Consider the following 16,610-nt stretch of genomic DNA (forward strand, 5'->3'; position numbering starts at 1 on the left):
ATAGAAAATAAATAAAATCAATGTACCAACAATCTCATCATATAATTTCAACTTGTTTCTATGGCAAATCATTTAACTGAGTTTCCCCAAATTATAGGTTCAACACAGAAAATTAAACAATAATTATTTTCAACTTACAACAAGGAGATGGTTTTTCTACAGCCATTCAGTTGAAAACATACTTGTTAAATAGGTAGATAGAACCAATAAGTTAATTTAAATATATATTATCTTTAAATATTCATAATATGCTATTTAAAATCATTTATTCAGTTTTAAACATAACTGAAAGTCTACAAAATAGACCAAGTCAAAATTTAGCGCAAATAACATGGCTTTTGTGGAAATGAATACTGAATATGTTGAGTTTTGAAATGAAACAGCAGCTGCATTCAAGCCTGATGTCTAGTTTTGGCACAGTATTTCATTTATTTTTGATATGTTTAAATGTAGTTTTGAATTTCAGCCAAACAATCTGTGATATGAAAACAAGTATGTGGCTGCTTTATTATTTCAAATTTGTGCAGTTCCATCCAGTAAATCACAGAGCCTTAAATAGTTTAGATTAACATAAAACAATTCACAGGGAACTTATTTCACTTATCCTTGGCTGTACCTCAGAAAGAGAATGTTTTGTTAGGAGAAAAAAAAGAAAAACTGGGGTAGATACATTGTATAAATAATACAAGTCAAATATTGTTAATTCTGAGTATGCAGACATACCATTTATGGAGTACCCAAAGTAGAAACTGAATGATTATATGCTTAACACTCTTAATAATTTTAATTCCATCTTCATTTTTACCTCTAGGTAAATTTTTCTCTGTGGAGTTTTTTTTTTTCTTAGCACTGCATTCCTACTTATCAACCACTTAAATTTTTTAATGTGTTTATATATAGGAATATTTGGATGTTCTGGGAAGACCAATGGTTTTAGCTGGAGACAAAGCTAAGCAAGTCCAGTGGACAAATGTATACCTGGACGCACTGGTAAGCTAGGCTGTTTAACCAAAGACTGTTACAACAAAAGCACACGGCTGACTTCTGTTTGTCTGTAGCTTCCATTTCTCTTTTTCTCTTCATGAATCCCTTTCAGAATTCCTTCTATCACAACCTTCTTTGCTAGAATTTACATAATTTACTTAAAAATCTAGACTTGTGTGCAATAGAAAACCAGAGATGTAAAGTGTTGTTTTTTAGTTGTCATTGAGGATACAGAGTTTCAAACCCCGAATCTTGAATTTAAGATCATTCTAGTAACTTTGTGAAGTTTTATGTAAAAATAAAAATCCTCAAGTCACATAAATTAGTAGATTTTGAACAAGAATTGTGAAGAAAGTATTTTTAAAGTAGATTTCAGCTAGCAGAAGCTTGTAGATCAGATGGTAAAGAATCTGCCTGCAATGCAGGAGACCCAGATTCAGTCCCTGGGTTGGGGAGATCCCCTGGAGGAGGAGAGCATGACAACCCACTCCAGTATTCTTGCCTGGAGAATCTCCACAGGGTCGCAAAGACTTAGACATGACTGAGCAACTAACACTTTCACACTTTCAGCTAGCAGGAGTCTGTCTGCTGTCTCCTCCATATTTAAGATAGCCTCCGTATCTCAAACCAGACTCAACAAAACTCAGAAGTACTTGCAACTAGATAAACAAAAACCTTACCCCACCCTGGAATAATCAAAACCTAATCACCTCTTCATATTATAATTTCTTGCTTTAGAGACAACCCCAAATATTTATGGAAATAGCCCATTGAAGTGATTCAATCTGATGTGAAATAACAAATAAAAACATGTTAGGTTGTCCACTGCACAGTGGGAATTGTAGTACAGGCATGCCATCATATTTCAGAGCAGTGGTTCTTTCTCAACTGAGGGCAATTTTGCCCCTCAGATCACTTGGAAATATCTATAGGTATTATTGATTATCATGACTGGGATAGAGAGAGTTTGCTATTGGCATCCAATGAATAGGTGTCAGGGATGCTGTTAGACATTCCCACAATGTACAAGAGAATCACACACATTCCCAACACACTCTCGTATGCACGCGCGCGCGCGCGCACACACACACACACACACACACACACACACACACACACACACACAACAAAGACTTATTTAGCTCAAAATGTCAATAGGGCTGAAATTGAGAAGTCATATTTTAGTATAACTTTTCCTTTCCTAATATGAAAGTTATAAATAGTAATAAGGCTTATTCATATGCTTAACTTAATTAGAGAAGACTTAATTAACAATTTTGCTAGTGTAACATCAGAGAGACTTAAAATACTAAACCCTGAAAAATAGATGCTGATTCAGTAACCCCTTTTCCTACTTGGAGTTTAATTATATGCTGATACTACTTTCCTGAATACAGTGATGAACCCACAGGGCAGAATGCAATCTATTTAGAAAGAATTACTTATCATTTGGTTCTTGTAAAATAAACATATACAGGAAGTTTAGGAGAAAAACAGGCACTATTAGCAGCAGCCTTGCACGCTAAGAATGATAAAATGAAGCTTGCTTACCTCAAGCCCTTGCTAAAATTACCGTCCAGTGTTCCTTCTTGACATCACATATTTATTTAAGGTCACATGGTCATCTGAAGCTGTGGTCAAAATGTTTCACGCATTCAAATCCATCACAGGACAGAGTATGATAGGAGGAGTCAATAATTATTCCCTCTTGTATTTCCTATGACCAGAAGTTCATTAACCAGCATGTCTGCATTGTTGGTAAGGTTCTTGCAGATAGCATAAATGACTTTAGAAAGCGATTTTGGTTCTGAATCTGCTGTTCTGCTAGCTGAGACTAAATGTTAAAAAAAAAAAAAAAAGAACAAAAAGAGACATTAATTGACTGGTCAGTGGCTACATAGTGCATTCTTTCTTCTAACTTAAGACTCAAACATGACCCATCTTTTATTTCCAATTACTTGTGTATAGTCTCTGCACATAGCACATTCAAAAAATAATCTGGTCAGATTCACAGTTATTTTTTTAAAAAAAGATAAAAACATTGCAAGACAAAATATAATAAACATAATGGGAAAAATGAAAAGAACTCTAAAAATCAGAAGAAAGAGGCCACATATTTGGTGATAGAATAAGGTTAAAAATATGGTGTTATTTTAGCTAAATATATGAGTCTAGGTAAGGTTTCTACAATTGGTGATGTGTAGAGAAATTACAGAAAGGAGTAGCAGTATGAAAATTGGACAAGTGCTATGTATATTGAAAGGATGATACTTCGGTCACTTTTGCAGATAATGGAAGATAAGACTAGAATCAAGACTGGGACAGTATTGTGGAGGGTTCATTTTATTTGGGAGATAAAGTAAGATTCTTTATGTTAGATGAAAAGAATTACACTCTGGAAACTAAAAACTAAATATCAAATAAATTCCATGAGAGCTGATATCTTGCTTTATTTCTCTTCTTAGTTCTCTAGAAACTTGCACAGTGCCTTGGAATTGAGTGCAGTTTATGTTTGTCTAATATATTAGAAGCCTTGTATCTCATTTGGGCACACATATTACCATACTTAGAAAAAATTTATGGTATTATGTGTAAATGTGAAAGTGATACAAAGAAAAAGATTGCTTCTATTTATGCCACGCTACCATTCCTAAAACCGTGCGTATACTCAATATATACACAGTTGGTCCTCCATATCTGTGTCTTGTGTCTACAGGTACAACCATTACAGATTGAAAATACTTAGGAAAAAATTCAGAAAGTTCTAAAAAGCAAAACTTGATTTCGCCAGGCACTGGCATAATGTTTACATAATGTTTACATTGTATTTACAACTGTTAAATGGCATTCGCATTGTAAGGGGCTTTCCTGATGTCTCAGATGGTGAAGAATTTGCCTGCAATACAGGAGACCCAGTGTGATCCCTGGGTCAGGAAAATGCCCTGGAGAAGGAAGTGGCAGCCCACTCCAATATTCTTGCCTGGAGAATTTCATGGACTGAAGAGCCTAGTAGGCTACAGTCCATAGGGTTGCAACAAATCAGACATGACCGAGCGACTTCCACTTTACTTTACTTTACCTTTTTGCATTGTAAATGGTATTATAAGTTATATAGAGATGATCTGAAGTCTGGAAGGATGAGCATGAGTTATATGTAAATAATATCCAGTTTATATAAGGGACTTGAACATCCATGGATTTTGGTGTCTTTTGGATACCAGGTTTATAAATTATCTATAATCCGACACTTTTTGAGGTGGAAAGTTTTCGTTGCAGATATTAATTTGCATATTCAACTAAGGATGTTTGCATGGTCAAATTTTCTTCCTTAATACTAAATACAAAGCCAACATGCCTATCATGCAGCCAACTATGTGTCATCATGTCCTTAATTTTCTTGGTCCCAAATAATTTGTTATCTTGTTCTGCTGAAAGTGTATGATTGTCCTTTCCCACTAATTCAGTTTCTACTGTTTTTGAGCTTCCCATGTGTATAATTAATAATAAACCATAGCCTAAACCATTTTCTTTATAAGACTGTGCTGTTTCTAGAACAGGAGTAAATAGATTTGGATTTGGGGTCATTATTCACAAAAAGTTAACTAATAATTTCTCAGTAAATTCAGAATTTTCAACAATAACTTTAAAATTATTTTAAAGAGTAATTTTGTTAAAAATGTAGTTCTGACATGAAATATTTGTAACAGGAATATTATTGTTGCAGATGACAATCATAAAATGCAACCTCTGATCCGAAAATCAGTTTTTTCCAGCTAATCTCTGTGTATTCATGTAACATATGAAATTATCTACATGCTGATTAAATCTGTGTGATTATTTTTGTTCTACTAAACTGCTTCATGACTGGACTTTCATATTTGATTATTGCAGCTGTCTGTATCATTTCACTTTGTCAAAATGTTCATTTTGGAGAGCATATAGAAGCAATGTTGCTTCTTTTAACACCATAATGCTTCTCTAGAATATCCTAGAAATGTATTATCAGTACCATGTTTTTTCTGTTTGCAATATTACTCTGCTACACATCTGTGATTTAGCCTGAAGCCTTTGGCTTAGGGCATGAAAAAATTTAAGAATGGAGCTGAGAGAAAAGAAAAGTTAAATCATTTGAAACAATATTTTAATATCACTCTGTTCATAGTGGCCTCTGATAATTAGGTGAACTCAGTATGAAAAAAAAGAGAGTGGATGGACAGGGTTACTATAAGTTTTAGTGTAATTTGACTTTTAAAGTTATTACAATGCTCTCTTAAGAGTATTATTTTAGATGTTGCATGCTTAAAGAACTGACTAATAGATCCTACCAATTTCTAAGACATTTATTTCATTGACTTTTAAATAAGCTTTCAAAGTCAATTTCTAATTTTTATGGCTTTATGGTTTATAAAGCAACTAAAATAGTGTCAGATATTCAAAAACTAATGCATAATGACAAAGTTTAAATTGTTATTTGAATTTGACTTTTTTCTGTGAATCTATTTTTAGGAACTGGGACTTGTCATTACTGGAACTCTTCCGGTCTTCAACATAACCGGCCAAAATGAAAATAAGACAAACTTAAAGGTTAAAAGTTAATTGATAAAATTAATAATAATAAATGATAAACTATGACGTTGAAGCTCAGTGTGGATAAGATATTTCTATAAGGAAATACATACAACGTAACTGTCTCGTGAGGCTGAAAGTAAAAGTCAGCAGCTGTCTATGTGATAACCACCTGGGAAAAAGGAAATGCAGGACAAGTTCTCAGTTCCCCCAGAGACAAGATTCAACTTAACTCTATTTAACTGACAAGAACACAAGTTCAGGATCTGGGAGTAATTATTGCTTGGACCAGAAAGTTCATTTGGGTTTCCCGTAAGAATTTACGGAATACATGATAAATAGGCAGTACTACTGTGTGCACATTTGTAAATGCATCTAAGATACCCCATGGAGTTCAAAACAAACAAAAAAAAATCCAAAGGGAAAAAAATAACATGGTAATGTCTGTATCAGATATATATAGGTACCTTTTTAGGATCTCTCATCCTCCAAGTCCCATTCAAGAAATTTTTTTTTTTAATTATCATGTAACTTAAGAATATGATTTAAAAGAATAGTTCTCTTTATGCTTTTCTCTTTTTTAAGATTGAGGAAAAATGCTTAATGAGTCTCATAAAAGTAATTATTTCTATAGCACTGGCATTGTCAATGCTACCAACCTAAAGTTCTACAAATGTTGAAAAATATATATCTTGTGCTTGTTAAATTATCTCATTTTAAAGAATACTTTTGATTTAAAGTAGGTTTGCATTCCTATGTCTTAGCTTGCATTAGAAGGGATTTAAAAATCTAGGAGAATTAAGGTTTTTAAATACTAAATACTGATTTTATATTTTGACTGACACTCCTGATTTGAGGGAAATTTACTTCTATAATATAATGAATGTTGCACTTAAGCATTATTTGTTCACTTATTATAAATTTCAGTTGAACTCCTTATTTTAATAATGTTGCCATAGAAAAAATTGGTTATTCCTCTTTGGGGGCCCATTATCATTCTTAAATATCTGCTGGTTCTAATTATCATAACTCATGAAGGGAGTAATTCTCTAACTCCTCATATAGACTGTGTAAGGCATTGCTTAAATTTGGGGAACATGCTCTGAGTGGGCTCTGGGTTGGTTCATGGGAAAACAGCAGGTTGTTGACCTAACTTTCTCATTCTGTGTGTACCTACACAGGATTTACAATGTGCTTATAATAACTATTGACTGGATTTAATGACTTTCTGTGTAACATTTTGATTATTTTATAATTTATGTAATTATATTTAAAACAGATTCCTGATTCCAAATTTTAACACCATTTCCATCCTTGTGTCCAATAGAAGACTATGATAACAATTTGCCACATGGATTCTTTTATTTGCAACTAAAACTATGATGCCCATTGTTTGGTATTTATAAGTTAACAGCAACCAGAAATAGTATTGTGAGAATTTCCATTTTATTACACATAAGATCACATACTGTTCACATATACACTACTATTGGCAGCAAAAATACATGTTTTTTTATTTGGTATTGTCTAACTTTAAGAAGTGATTTCTGAATTGTATTATAGCACAAAGTCAGTTTGTACTCACAAATACACATACAACCCCCACTTTCAGCTGTTGACTGTACAGTATCAATTAAACTATAGGGGTAATTAGTACAAAAACAAACAAATTGAAAATTTCATATATTTTTTGTATTTTAGCTGTAATAATCAAGATTTCACTTTTAACCTAATAACAATACAGTTGAGGGAAAAGAAAAATCACAGCTGAGAATCACTGCAAACTGATAGCTTAAGTGTCTCACCCTTATACATATATATATATAACCTAATGTGAAATACAAGCATTGTCGAGCAAAAGGATGAATGTATAATTTTGTATAGAAATGTGTAAATTTTGGTATAAAATACACTGCCTTGTTGCTGTCTTCTTATAGAATCAGCTGATTCTTGGTGTGATGGGAGTTGATGTGTCTTTGGAAGATATTAAAAGACTAACACCACGTTTTACAGTAAGATGCAATTTTCTCTTTTGATATCTTTTTTATTTTAAAACTGTACTAATTTAGGTTGTCTTTAAAGCACTTAAGAAATTCTCAAAAATTGTGCATTTATCTTAGCATAGCTACTAAATATTTAAAAGAATTCTTAAAAGAATGTTATAATATCATGTTACCTTTCTTTATGCTTTAAAATATGTATTTAAGAGTTTATTATTATTATTTTTCAGTTGTGCCCCAACGGCTATTATTTTGCAATTGATCCTAATGGTTATGTTTTATTACATCCAAATCTTCAGCCAAAGGTATGTCTATAATTTGTTTACAGTGATAGTGTTCTGTAAAATTAATGATTAATGTTCTTATTAGGTTCATCATTTTTAAATTCACTATATAGCACTACGTATAAAAAAGCATTTTATGTGTAATGTTAATACGAGAAGGCCACAGTTGGTGTGAAGATGTGAAAGCAGTGTGCATTTTCGCTTACCAGCTTAGCTCTGCAATATCCCTATCCAGCATCCAGCTAACCAGTAGTCCCTTCTCTGAGGCAGTCATTATCACCTCCTGGCAGAGCCTCGCACATCCTCCTTGGTGTTTTAATTAGGCGGAAGGTAGTAAAGGAGGTTGCCTGGATGGTGTGAACCTGAAGCGTTATTCATGTTCCTCTCTGCGCAGGCCCTCTCTCTCTCTCTTTCTGGTAATTCTCTCTCCTTTCCATCTCCCAGGCTTATAAAGATATGTATGAAATGCAGTAAGTAAAACTCAGTGAGATGGACTTCATAACTGGGAAGGGTTTATTGATCAGTGAGTTCTAGGAAAGTTATAAAATTCCATACATTAAAGATTTTATCCTAATCTTTATTTCTATTTTCCCAGGATATAAAATACTTTCCTAAATATCTCATCCAATTCATTTCACTTTTCATTAATGCTTCATGGGTAAAACACTTATGTATCTATTAGTAAAGCTGGAAAAACCTTATTTATTTTTAATTTATAAGCAGCTTCAAGTTATTATTTAACTTTGAAGATAATATTAAGGATACTTTAAGTCATGCTTCAGGGAAATCTATGCAGACTTAAGCATACGATTTCCTTCTCCCCAGGCACAGATATTTAATGTTAGAGATATTTTAGGATATCAAGTAGGGTCATTAAAAATTATCCAAAAAAGTAATAATTAAGAACCATTGATATTGAATATTAGAACATATTGAATTGTTATAACTAATGTCTGCATTTTATTTCTCACTCTGGAAATTATTTACGTACAAAATCCATTATTATCTAAATATTTACTGATTATTTATACCTGCTGATCACCCTGAATTATTTTTAAAGTTGTTACTTTAATGTAAATATGAGATAAGCATTTCTCATGCTATCATTAGTATGTCACAGCTGTTTAAAAACATGTCAAGTGTCTTGTAATAGAGTTGTTTATGATTGGCTGACATTATGATTTTTTTATAATTGAGCATTTTTCTTTCAGAATCTTAAGATTTGTAAAAACTATATAGTATTATTTTGTATTATGTTGTATAGCGAATATATTTAAATTATATTCCCATAAGTAACATGATTTAAATATGATAATAACATAATGTGCTGAAGGGTGTGATGGACCCCTACTTTTATGTAGCTGGACATTTTATGATTGTGAGTCTAAACTCCTTCCCCAAAAGGAACTAAAATATATCATAGACAAAATAATAAAGAAGAATAATGAGAATAATGAATATATGTAAATATATGAATCCATCATTTAGAGGTAATTATTTGAAAAGTTTTTCCCCTTTTCTACATTCTTTTATACTAATAACCAGTATTTATGTGGAAAATATTTTATTACTATGAATGCTTTAAACATGTTTCTGGCTCATACTTGGAATAATCAATTTACTAAAATTTTGAAAGCTACAAACAAAACATAAATTATTTATAAATTCATATTAAAGCCCAAGTGCTTAATTTTTCTTCAGGATTATGTTATTTTTCATATTTTTATATAGGAAATTATTAAAAGAATAGTTTTAGAGAACCATTTAAAATGTTTGAACTATCAGTGTATTTTATCTGAAGTTCATGCTTTTGAATTAAATATGCTTATTCTCATTATTAACAGGTTAGATATTATAATTCTTTTTGTGGATGATGGTACCAGTTAGACAGATGGATACAAGAACCTGATAAAGGATAATACAGCATAATACAGTTGTTTAGAAATTGATAAATACAGAGTACCAATATGGTTAGAGTAGCATGCTAGCAAAATCAATCTTAATTTTTTTCATTCAAAATTCACCAGTGAAAATATAGAACAATAATGCCATGTTCCAAAGTACCCATTATTATTTAGCAAGATCAACATTTTATCTTACGCAGGCATTCTTTGCTGAATGCCTTGTGTTTTCCTCCTGAAACTGTAATCTTAATTCAACTTACTCGAATACAATTCTGAAATTTTTAGAAGGCAGAAAAAGTATCCTAAAGCCAAGAATAATAGAAAATAAAATATCTGTGAATCTTTTGCATATCTAATTTTCTAAGGAATCATTACTTATCTTCTCAAAGTGACTCTTCAAAGTCTCTACCATGACCAAATTTTGACAAGTGCTGAATTATGTATCCTCCTTTATTCCAAAATAGAGTTTAGAATTCCTCCATTTTGTTTCATTGACATAACCAGATTAGGTATACTTACTAGATATCTCATTTTTTATCAGTCTTAAGAAATATTTATTGTATAGGAAATTGTGAATAATTTACATTTTAGAAGTCAGTACTTAAAATAAACCTACATTGTTATGATTGAATTCACCATTTGTTCCATAGATACAATATTTGTTGTCACTAACAAAGGCCCAGATTTGGTGGGTTTTGTTTGTTTTTGCCATTCCATGCAGCATGCAGGACCTTAGTTCCCCAACTAAGGGGAACTTATATTGCCTCTGCAAGTAGAAGCATGGAGTCTTAACCACAGAACCACCAGGAATGTCCCACAAGGCCACAAAGTTTAAGTGTTTAAGATTAAAACTTTTCAATATCCTATAATATTTATATTTTAACATATATGAACCATACACATTCTAAAATATTCCTCTTTTGTGCTTTTGTTTGTTTGTTTTGTTTTTAAAACAGTATAGAGAATTCCCTAGCCATCCAGTAGTTAGGACTTGGTGTTTTCACTGCCGTAGGCTTGGATTCAATCCCTGGTCAGGGAACTAAGATCCTGCAAGCCATGCAGCATGTGAAAATAAAATAAATAAGCATAAAAATTGTCTGAGAGAAAGCATCTTTCTCCTTTCCTACTTTATTACTTTTTTTTTAGGAATAAAAGGAAAATACTAGTAATTTTGCTTTAAACAATGTTAAGTAATTTTACTAGCTTTACATATTTTTTCACTAAAAATATTTTTGAACTTTTGTTTATTAACTCATCATGAACTTGATGATACCTGTTTCTGATTGAGGAAATATCTGACCAAAATTGATGATAAGGTAGAACCTTTACCCAGGTTGATACATAGTTGATGAATTATTATCTTTCTGTTGCTTCAGCCTATTGGCATAGGTATACCAACAATTAATTTAAGAAAAAGGAGACCCAATGTTCAGGTAACTGAAGTTAGCAGTGCCTTCAAATTTGCTAAATCAGAGTTGCAATCAAGCTTCTTTTCCTAAAAGCATATAATTAATGCCGCCTTTCTTGATAGCAAGCTTCCAGAGCATGAGATGGAGATGAGCATCATTTCTCAATAAATTGGAGCAAAAATGTTATTAATGATGGCAGAGGGTATGCATTTGCTGACTAAAGACTGCTGCAAATTATGTAACAATGATAATAGTCAGAGTAATCACAAAATTAAAATTAGGTTTGTTATTAAATATTATTGTGAAATCAGTGTCAAATCCATGTAATCCTAACAACTGGTTGTAAAATTAACTTCTAAGTGGAAATAAAAATACAATTCTGATGTCTAATTTCTATGAATCACACAATTTAAGCAAAAATTTGGAGGGATTTCTAAAAGTATATTTTCAGGTTAGCAGTTAGAGAAAGTTCATGTCACCTAATTAAAAATGTCCAAAATCGCAAATTAATATTGTCTGGAAAACTCATTTGCAAAATCTTTCCTCTGGTGGGAAAATAAACATTAACACTAAAAATAATCATCATGAAAGGATTCTTCCTATATTTCGTAAAGTTTAGTAGGAGCATTTCAAAATTTTGAAGAAAGTTCAGTATGATTTTGGGTTTTATATGTAAGCCTATTTATTTTTTAAAAAATGGTGATATTGTAATAAGAGGTAGTGTGATATTAATGGATATTACACTAAGAATTTGTAGAACTGAACTCCAGTTTATTCTACTTATAACCAATACTGTCTCCTTGAGTAGTTCACTAAACGCCATGGTACTTCAGTTTCTTCATCTGAAAAGTAGGAAGATTAAACTAAATTATTTCCTATCCTACATAGGATAGTCTGAGGAAGTTAAATATAGATATAGACCCTCAGCTCCATCTCCTGAAAATTCTGACTTAATTTGGCCAGGAATGGGCCCTAGGCTCTTGAATAGTTTTAAAGATTCCCAGGGAATTCTAAAGAACAGAGCCTTTGGATTAATAAAAACTTGAGTTCCCTTCTAGCTCTAAAATTCTGTGACAATCTGAATTTCATGTTATTGTGTCAATCTTCGTATCTTTTATGGTTCCTCTACAGTTAAAATTTGTCTTTTCTTGATTTATTAAATTGTTTTATGTTACTCCTCTTGCATGTTTCTTTTTGTGTATGACCTTAAATTATACTCATTGCAGTCATGTGCATTTTAGTGAATTTTTAGTTTTGCAATACTTTCAAATACTGCATGTAAATATTGTGATATAATTAAAAAAAAAAAAACAACCTGGAAAATGGTTTGTTTTATTTTTGTTTTAAGGAATCTTCAAATGGCAAACTAGCAACCACACAAGACTTCTAAATTTAGAAAATATTTTTTGAACTATGTAGTATTTTTAATAATGCTGTTATTTCAATTTAAAGTATTTAACAACATTACATTTTGCCTTTTACTTTATTTCCACAAATAGTATTAATCATTATATTAGTTGATATTTAAATTTTTCAAGTGAGGATTGTTGGATATTTAAAACATACTTAAAAATATTTAAAAAATGAAAGTATTGGGAACGCAGGGACTGGATTCAGTTCCCATGCTTCTCTTGGTACTTTTCGATATGAGTCTGCTTTTGAATTTTTCTGTCACTTTACCTGTGATGAGTCTTTTAAAAAATGGTCAGCCAGATTGCCATATACAAATTACAAGTGATGCATTGACATTTTTCTTTTATGATTTCCTTTTCCTCTCTGTGTCTTTATATGTTGGATTGGGACATGATCTTCATATTGCCAATTCTTCCTGATAATGCCTCCTCCATGCATGCTGTTTGGGTCTGGTCATGCTATGCATTATCCATTGCATGTAAGATGATATTCTTATTTATGTTTATATTTTATCATTTTATTTTGACTTTGTTTTGCAGTGAGTTAAAATTGTTATATGCTGATAGGGTGTTTGTGTAAAGATAATTTATTTCATATGACTCTAAGTAAGAAATTTAGAATAACATTGCTAACTTTAGAGTCTCCTTTTGATGGAAATGTGCTCAATTTCATATTTTAAGCAAAGGACTAGAATTATTTTCAATGCTGATTTTTATTTTCTTCTTCTGAAACATGTTACTTTTCAAAAGAGTATTTACTTCTGAACCAGTAAAATGCTGCCAAACAAAAATCAGTATTTTAACCTGTTGAACAATCCAATACTTATTTTCAATATTCTAGAACCTTCTGAATTTAGATATCAATTCCATAAGCAGTGAATTTTTTTTGTTTGTTTTTGTTTTTTTGAATTTTTTTTTTAATAGAAGTGCCAGGCATAGTTTTTTTTTTCTTTAAGAATTCCCATTCATCAAAACCTATGGGAGTTATATATTTTTCATTATTTAAATGGAATTACTACCTAAAGGCATTTCTGTCATTATTATAAAATGAATACATGCTATGTATATTGTGTTAATCAGCATTTGATATAAATATTTAATACATTTCATTTTTGGCATTGTCTTTGGTAGCCAGCAGTCATAAAACAGTGTTTAAAATAATGATGATTCAAATGTATTTTGGAAGAGCCTGTAAGGCTGTAATTTTTTAAATTCCAGTGACCTTGCACTAATATGGCATAATTTGTGTTTATTACTTCTATCTAATTAGTTATAATATGTTGATGTTATCTAACTTAGTAAACATTAAAATCCAGTTTCTAAATTTTTAAAGTTGCAAAATTATAGACATGTATTATGATTTTATGTTCTAGTGAACTTTAAAATTCTACTATGATGTTGCATTACTCGTGTTACAAGACAATAGTATATATTTGTTTATCAAATATTTTGATGTCCTTACTTTATGATTAAGAAAATTTTTAAATGTCACGTGAGGTCAATTTACCAGGTTAACACTTTTGTTTGATATATGTGTATAAATAAATAATCTGCCTGTTTCATAGTGAATTGATTTCTTACTACACACTAGGAAGAGGTAGCAATAGGACATGTTAAGCAGGAAAACATTATTAGTGAACCTACTGTTTATGTTTCGAGTTAGACTTCCATAACCGATCTTTATTAGAACCCTTATGACTTGATCATAAATTTTATCTTCAAAATTGATAAAATAATTATTTATAATGTTAATAATTACATTATTAAAATGTAAAATTTCTGGGATTTAAATACATGAATCAACTTCCGTCTTTGCTTTATGCATTTTAAGATGGAAGAATAAATTTAGAAATGTCTGTTTGTTAAGTAAATTCAAACATTTAAAAAATATTTTCCCTCATGTAATTTCTTATTTTTTATAGAATACAAATAATGTATATTACTTACATGTTGCCTTTGTTTTATTGCCAAATATATTATCCAAATGGCTATATTTTGCTCCTTTCACATCCTGATTAAAGAAAAAAAAGCTGTAAGTGGATCTTCAGAAGTCGTATTCCCACAGGATTTGTGATTATAAATGTCCCATCTAACACAGGACTCAAAATATAAGTATCTTCAGTTGGTGATTAATCAGAATTTGCCACAATTAAGGCTCAAATTCCTAGCCTACTTATTATTACTTTAAAATATATATGAAAGAATCTGCATTTATACAATTATTTAGTCAGCTTTTTCATAAACCTTAGGTAAGTAATTTTTATGGAATTAATTCTATATTTAAATATCCCTTGAATTATTCTCTATACAGCATTTTACAATGTCATATATGCTTAATTGTTCTCTGTGTAGAACCCCAAATCTCAGGAGCCAGTAACTTTGGATTTCCTTGATGCAGAATTAGAGAACGATATTAAAGTGGAGGTAAGTGCAGTTGGCCTGAGCAACACCCTCCCATCAGATGCTGGGATTCTTCCAGTCTACAGGATTTGTTTAGCAGTTTCATTGTTGGTTCTCTCTTTGGACTCTATGCACAAAGATGACTGTTTTTTGTCTTTAAAAATTTCCAGATCCTAGGCTCTCTCCTCCGAAAGATCATATGAAAAGGAATAAATATTTAACATTGAGTGTGACCTTATTGTTTTCTTTCTTTCTCCTTCCACAGGTTAGGTTGTGTATTTCAATACAAATATAACTTGTAAATTTCAATTAAAAAACATAGGGAGTTACATGTATTCCCCATCATGTAAATCCATGGCTGATTCATGTCAATGTATGACAAAAACCACTACAATATTGTAAAGTAATTAGCCTCCAACTAATAAAAATAAATGGAAAAAAAACCAAAAAAACATAGGGAGGAGGATATTGCCATAGAATTGAAAGAAAATTTTCAGAGAATTTAACCACTCAATAAGCAACATGAGGAAAGAAGCTGCCATGTTTTTCTTAGTACTCTATTGTCAGAAAATTTCTATTTTATATCAAAACCAACATTGCATGCCACTTCCTCTGAGGGGACCTTCCATAATAATAAAGTGAAAAGTGAAAATGTTAGTTGCTCAGTTGTGTCCAACTCTTTGCAACCCTATGGACTATAGCCCACCAGGCTGCTCTGTCCATGGGATTCTCCAGGCAGAATACTGGAGTGGGTTGCCATTTCCTTCTCCAGTGCATCTTCCCAACCCAAGGATTGGACCCAGGTCTCCTGCATTGCAGGCAGCTTCTTTACCATCTGAGCTACCAGGGCAGCCCTCCATAATAATAAAGATAATTATTAATAATAACACTTACTGAGTATGTGATATGTGTCATTCATGGCTTTTCAAGAGCTTCTGAAATAGGTACATTGTTTTTGTTGTTATTACTACTATTATTATTATATCTGTTGTACTGATCATCTGTTTGAGGTACAAGAGGTTACATAACTTATCTCCAGTTACTCAGCTATTAATAGTAGCAGAACCAGAATTTGAACCTGGTTCTCATACTCCAGAGCAGAGACATCTAAGATTCTTTCAAGTTGATTAACTCTGTCTCTTATCTATTCAAAGACTCTTGTATTTCTTTTACAGTTTGTCACACATTTGTAGTTGCTTTCCACATTTTACACATTTACTCCCTCAGTGTAGAAAAATAAAATCTATGTATTTTAATTACCTTAGACTGCGGCATAGTGCTGGGATATTTTAGGTAAACAGTGAATATCTGTTGTAAAGTGTTCTGTCAGGAGAACCGAAAATAACAATAATGCAGTAACTTTTCAAAAAATATTTCCACACTTGGTTGGTCTGTTGAGTGTCTGCATAAAGTAACTGTTTCAATTTCCCTTAGATTCGAAATAAAATGATAGATGGAGAAAGTGGAGAAAAAACATTCAGGACTCTGGTTAAATCTCAAGATGAGGTAAGAATTAAGCCAGATTTATTCTTAAATAAAATGTATATATTAATAATAACACTTGACATTAGTGGTCAGTCTGATCTAGTAAAGCAATATTTATTTATCAAACAGATGTTTCTAGGAAACAGATTTATTTAAAGCACTCTTT

General features: G+C 31.5%; 1 protein-coding gene across 8 annotated transcripts in view; it reads left to right on the top strand.

The window, feature by feature from the left end:
* The window catches only part of CACNA2D1 (calcium voltage-gated channel auxiliary subunit alpha2delta 1), a 509,130-nt gene that overhangs the window by 438,219 nt on the left and 54,301 nt on the right, over positions 1 to 16,610 (top strand). For 3 of the 8 annotated variants that reach the window (XM_043871918.1, XM_043871919.1, XM_043871924.1), the window contains exons 15-21: positions 901 to 990; positions 5,491 to 5,568; positions 7,488 to 7,562; positions 7,781 to 7,855; positions 11,115 to 11,171; positions 14,912 to 14,983; positions 16,394 to 16,465. In XM_043871918.1, the coding sequence (XP_043727853.1) occupies positions 901 to 990; positions 5,491 to 5,568; positions 7,488 to 7,562; positions 7,781 to 7,855; positions 11,115 to 11,171; positions 14,912 to 14,983; positions 16,394 to 16,465 (519 nt within the window). Of the gene's footprint in view, positions 1 to 900; positions 991 to 5,490; positions 5,569 to 7,487; positions 7,563 to 7,780; positions 7,856 to 11,114; positions 11,172 to 11,269; positions 12,341 to 14,911; positions 14,984 to 16,393; positions 16,466 to 16,610 lie in introns of those variants that run through there. The other 5 variants (XM_043871920.1, XM_043871922.1, XM_043871921.1 and 2 more) reach the window with 3 other exon arrangements.

Source organism: Cervus elaphus, chromosome 18 (assembly GCF_910594005.1).
Source record: "Cervus elaphus chromosome 18, mCerEla1.1, whole genome shotgun sequence".
Classification (NCBI taxonomy): domain Eukaryota; kingdom Metazoa; phylum Chordata; class Mammalia; order Artiodactyla; family Cervidae; genus Cervus; species Cervus elaphus.